The sequence below is a fragment of the Adiantum capillus-veneris genome, chromosome 6, assembly GCF_014529385.1.
Source record: "Adiantum capillus-veneris isolate H3 chromosome 6, ASM1452938v2, whole genome shotgun sequence".
Lineage (NCBI taxonomy): Eukaryota > Viridiplantae > Streptophyta > Polypodiopsida > Polypodiales > Pteridaceae > Adiantum > Adiantum capillus-veneris.
The window spans coordinates 33,370,824-33,376,823 of record NC_140936.1 but is presented as its reverse complement, the minus strand read 5'-3'; the positions used below and the strand labels follow the sequence as shown (position 1 = coordinate 33,376,823).

The 6,000-nt window shown below is 42.6% G+C and overlaps 1 protein-coding gene across 1 annotated transcript in view; it reads left to right on the top strand.

The window, feature by feature from the left end:
• Positions 1-3,392: 3,392 nt before the first annotated feature.
• Positions 3,393-6,000, top strand: part of LOC147455327 (Profilin family protein) — a 51,680-nt gene continuing 49,072 nt past the window's right edge. Inside the window, exons 1-2 of the mRNA XM_086514134.1 lie at positions 3,393-3,607; positions 3,721-3,790. Of these exons, the coding sequence (XP_086370260.1) occupies positions 3,487-3,607; positions 3,721-3,790 (191 nt within the window). The 5' untranslated portion in view covers positions 3,393-3,486. The remainder of the gene's footprint in view (positions 3,608-3,720; positions 3,791-6,000) is intronic.

Below are 6,000 nucleotides of genomic sequence, written 5' to 3'. Positions count from 1 at the left end.
GTTGAGAACTAAAGATCCTCTTGTATCCTAACTACCAAAACTCAACACCACTCATGTGGGCAACCATAATTTTTGGGTTAATGATAAAGCATCTCTCTCTCTCTCTCTCTCTCTCTCTCTCTCTCTCTCTCTCTCTCTCTCTCTTTAAAAAAAAAAAACAACCAAGTAAATCTAGAACAAAAATTTTCTTTTTATGACTTGAACATATGGATTTCCAAAGGTATTCCAGACATGCAAACAAAGATCAATGAGGTTTGTGATGGGCTGCATTTAATTGCACAATTGACAATGGCAATAACAAGTTGAATACATGGTGGTAGTAGGTGGCCATATATTAAGGGACAAGAATGATTTCACATGTGGGTGGAGGTTGAGATTGCACTGGATCTAATGTGATAGAACTTTAGGCAAGCGAAAGAGACGTGCAAGCTCAAGAGGACTGTCAGTGGGCTAAGGTCTATGGAGGTGGTGGAGAGTTGGATTTGGCAGAAAGTATGGCAACATAGATGGTGAGACAACATGTTGGGCTTGTGGGAGAGAGAAAGAGCTCTCAAGGAGGCTTGAATTGTTGAATAGCCATGGCTACACACAGAGAGAGAGAGAGAGAGAGAGAGAGAGAGAGAGAGAGAGAGAGAGAGAGAGAGAGAGAGTTTCACACTTTCCAATACTCAATATACAAAAAAGTACAATGCAATACCTTTATAACATATCATAACTCATATACAAAAAGGAGGGGTATATACACAAAAGGTTTGACAGTCAATATCCTGTAGCTCTCATCTCAAGGTGTCTTTCAAAGTAGCCAAACACACATATATATCATGTGTCACTTCAAAGCTTGCACTAGGTGTAGAAGGATTTCCCATGACCACCCTTCACAACAACCCTAGGGCATGTAATACATAATGAAAAACCCATTTATCCACACAGGATGACGCTATCCAATAAGGATGACAAGAACTATCCACACAGGATGAAAAATAATACCTCCCCTTGAACTAGAGAAGGTAGACATTGATCTTCAAAGTATATCTGTAACAAAATAAACCTCCCCTTCTTCCCCTGCTTCTTCTTCTTCAACCACATGAACTGCTCCTTTCATTGGCTTCTTGCCTTTATTTTTGTTGCTGCTACTGCTACCTTGATCCTTTGAATGCCCTTTCTTACCACAATTGCTACAAAATTTGATTATATAATAATCCTTAGCTACACGTCCCATTTTACCACAGTCATAGCACTTTCGAACGTTGGAAGATGATGTAAAACTTATGGACGATTCGTCTCTCCTTGCCAAAAAAGCTCCGCTTGTTGATGTAGATGATTTTTTTTGCTTCTTTTCCTCTTCTTGAAGCGAGATTACCACATCTTGAAGTGCTGGAGTTGGCTCATTTTCTTCAAGAATAGTGACTATATGGTCATAGTTGGAAGGAAGTGCATTAGGAGGACTGCAACTTTGTCGTCTTCTTCTACTTCGCATTGGATGTAGGTCAATTGTGTGATCATGCTTTTAAGCATGTTGACCAAACTGGCTATGCCTTCCCCCTCGAGCATGGTGAGCTTGTAAAGTGGCCTTTTTAGGCTAACCTTACTCCGTTTGGCTCTAGCTCCAAAATTCTTCTCTAGAACTTGCCAGGCCTTCTTCACAAGAGGCAAAAAAAATTACCTTGATTTGATGTTTAGCCGTAGTTTGAGATTCACCTTATGAACTTCGATTCGTCACAAACCTTTGACGTTTCCTTGGAATGCTTGGAATTTGCAATGTCGAAAAAAGGTATGAAGCTCGAAGGATGCTCAAAGAAGCTTTGAAATTGAGTAGCTCGAAATCTTGGTCTTTTGAAGTTATGAAGCTCGGAAGCTAGGACGTCTTTGATTGCTTTGAAATTTTCGAAAGTGCTTGGCCGCTCACTTTATTGAAAACTTGAAAAAAGTCGAGAGCTTGAATTTTGAGCCTCCTTGCACGCCTTGCTAAACTCGTGTGAAAATTTGCTTAGGAAAAGAGGACAAGGTCCAAGGTAAAAAAACTCACTTTCTTTTATTATAAAGAGCGCATACCATAATGGGAAGCCTTGCCACTTTAAATAGAAGGTTTTTGTAATATGAAAGAGTTACAAAAGCTGAAAACTGTTTTTTCTAAGAAGATGTCAAAAAATTTCAGCATTAAGGAGGGTTTTCCAATGATGGGGGGTGGGGGGGGGGGGGGGGGGGGGGGGGGGGGGGGTGGGGCTGATTTGAGGAGTAGGGAGTGTATGGATAGTGTGTGGGAGGCCACCTAGGCCTAGCGAATGCATCCATAGGCTCTGATTGAGTCAAGGGTGCCCAAGTCAAGAGATTGGAGAGTTGATTTTTAGCCGTTCATGAAAAAACAATGAGAAAATTCTGTTTTGGCTGAAAACAGAGTGCCGAGAGAAGGGTAATTCGACGTTGCGAATGCATCCATGAAGCACAACTCGATCAATTTGTAGTAGAGCTTACAAATTTTGCTAATTAAGTAAGCCAATTAAAGGCACTAAACTTCCTGCAAACTTAGTGAAACTTGGGCAATTAGGGGTTGTTAGTGATGGGCTTGGAATGGCTAATCTAATTGCCGTAGGCTCTGATACCAATTGTTGGGCTTGTGGGAGAGAGAAAGAGCTCTCATGGAGGCTTGAATTGTTGAATAACCATGGCTACACATAGTAGAGAGAGAGAGGAAAGAGACAGAGAGTTTCACACTTTTCAATACTCAATATACAAAAATGTACAATGCAATACCTTTACAGCATAGCATAACTCATATAAAAAAAAGAGGGGTATATATACAAAATGTCAACTCTCATCTCTAGGTGTCTTTCAAAGTAACCAAACACACATATATATTATGTGTCACTTTAAAGATTGCACTAGGTGTAGAAGGAGTTTCCATGCCCACCTTTCACAACAACCCTAGTGGATGCTGACACTGACTTACCGAGATGGAAAGGAGAATCAAGAAGGGTAATGGTAACAAGAAACTTTTGATACTGTTATAGTATATATTGAAACATAAAAATTGCTACTACAAGGCCAACCAAACATGACTAGTTGACAATAGAAATGCCAAAGCCTTAACATAACAAACCCATTCTAGTTCAATGTAAATGTAGCGATGGAGCTAACAAATCACTATGGTTGCTTGCGATGCTCTTTAAAACAAGGGACTACCGTTTCATTGTTGGCACTGCCTTTCGGCAATAAGGGGTGCATGCTGAAGCAATTTGAAGAAGAAGAAGTGAGGCAATTTGAAGAAGAAGAAGAAGAAGAAGAAGAGTTTTAACGTCGTATGAAACTAAGGCAGAAGAGGTGCATGATAAGGTAGTTTCAAAGTAGAGCGTAGTACCCTTCAAATTTTTACATTTTTTTACATGTACGTTTTAGTTTTCTAGTCTCTCTCTCTCTCTCTCTCTCTCTCTCTCGCAGTCCTTGCGTTGTTGGCAGTGCCGTTAGCTTTAGTGTGATGTGTCGATTTGCATGCACCTGAGAGAGATGCATGCTACAAAGACGAAGAGCTGGGCTGATTTGAGCGAGACAAGCCGTGGGGAGAGGCCTTGGCTCCACAAGATCTGGGACAAATGGGCAACTGCTTCCGTTGGTCTCTCTCTCTCTCTCTCTCTCTCTCACACACACACACACACACACACACACACACACACACACACACACACACGCACATCCGTACAACTGACGTCCTTCTCTTGAATGCAGGCACTGTGCTGACAGGTGCTGCCCTTCTCAACCATTTACCTGATCGCCCTTCTCGAATGTTCTCTTTGCTGTAAGATTCGCAAGTTAGTAATCTGTCTGTGTTAATCTTTTTCCTGATGCCATCAACATGCTATGTAACTGAATGCAAAGATAAGGTCATGTGGCAGAAAGAGTATGGCTAAGTTTTGCTACTACATTGCTTTGTCCCGATTGAGTCAGTTCTATTGGAATGGCTTAGTAGGTTATGGGCCCAAGTGCCCTTGGACTTTCACGACTAAGTGTGTCAGACTATTACGTTTTGATTTTAGAAAGGAAATGTATTGCCACTTTTTCATGAGGCTCGACACCTACAATTGGCCAGTCACGTTTTCTTATGCACACCAAGGTCCCACCTAGCTCACAATAAACTGAACAATGCCAATTTCTTTTGGTCATGACGTCTCTATCTAACCATAGATCCCTCGTAAGGATGTCGTGCCATGCCGCCACAAAAATCTGTCATTTGACCTCTTGGTGTGATTGGAAAAATAAGATATTGCCTTATAAAAGTCATGAAAAGGTCATGCGAATTTTGTGAGCGATAATATTTTTGTGAATTGATTTAGTTCAGCCAATTTTCTAAATAGTCCAAACTCATTTTTATAAAAGTTGTCAACCGATTTCAAAATAACCAAATCCATAGGTTTTGATGTCAGGCCCACACGGGCTCGATGTGCCACATGGACATGCTACTATGACTTGGAGCCAGTCCATTGTCAAAGTCGACGTTGTGAAAGGAGAGAGAGAGAGAGAGAGAGAGAGAGAGAGAGAGAGAGAGAGATTTTGAATTATCATCCTCGGAGGTCAGATATGACCCATGGGACCAAAAGCAAAACATTACAACCACTTCTTCCAAGTGAGGGCAATCGATACATATCAGTTAGGGACTGAGGGTCCATCAAAAGAAAAAAGAAAAGCCTAAGGGGGGTCCTATGGGGCAGGGGCCGGTTTAGGAGTTCGAAACTCCTGGATGATAACTTCCCTCCGCGGTATACTGCCCGCTTGCCTTTGGCTCGTGCTTCATGCACTTTTTTCAACTCTTCACCTTTGTGCTTGATTTGTGTCGGGATGAGTTCTTCGGCGATCCAAAACCCGGTGTCTCTAAGGAGACGTGATTGCTGGAGTAGTCAGAGCCGTTCCTCCTTGTCTTTGAACTCAAGAATGGCATGTCCACTAGGTGTGCGCTTAGTGTTGAACTTGTTGACGATACATTCTACTGCATCGTATTCGACATGAACCGGTTTAAGAGTCTTGTTGAGGAGGTCGATTAACTTGCAGAAGTCTTGTTGGCACTCATCCCATGCTTGGGGCAGCCCTCCGATGCGAAGCTTGAGGGCATTTTCTTCTTGAAGCAGACGTTCCCACGGTTCTGTCTTCACACAAGTTTCCACTTTGGCGAGTGCGATCGTGTGAACTTGAGTGACCTTTTCTTCGACTTCCTTTACCTTGTCTGTTGTGAGGCCGATCATGGAGTCAAATCGCGCTTGGAGCGTGCTAAGGCGTGCTTTTAGATCGCGGTTTTCTTCCATGACCATGTCGAGGGCAGCTTGTAGTTGTCCGATGCGGTCTGTCTTGCTCGGAGCTGCAAGGACAACGACAAAGCTAGCCCATGCTCTCCCCAATGTGTTGGGGCTGTTGGTGAGAACATGCTCTTCAAAGCCCTAAAACTCAAATGCTAACTTCGTGAGGTCATTGCTCAGGTCGGCAAGCAGGAGAGAGAGAGAGAGAGAGAGAGAGAGAGAGAGAGAGAGAGAGAGAGAGAGAGAGAGAGAGAGAGAGAGAGAGAGAGAGAGATGCTCGAACCAACCAACCAAGGCAATGAAATATATGATTATACAATGGGAGCAGAATGTTGTGTGCACTCTTACATAAATTGCTCAACGTGGACACATGTCAAATAAGCATAGTCACAGGGGACGCCCACTTTGGGCTTCCTGTCCCCATTTTTCCGTCCCCACTTGCCGTCCCGCCCTCTTTGCTACTAAAAATCCATTTGAGCCCCGTCCCTTGTCCCCCGTTCCTCGTCCCTTGACGCGTCCCTTATGACTATGCAAATAAGTAATATAAATACCTAAAATGGCAAAATAAATAAATAGGATCGCATTGAGTATTCACATGAGATGCATAAACTTTAACAACCTCTTTGCAGCTCATAGTGGACATAAGTAGGAAGACCAAGCGGATGAAGAAGCTTGTCACTAAAAAGAATGCTATCTTGAGCACGGATTGTCTCATAGAAAG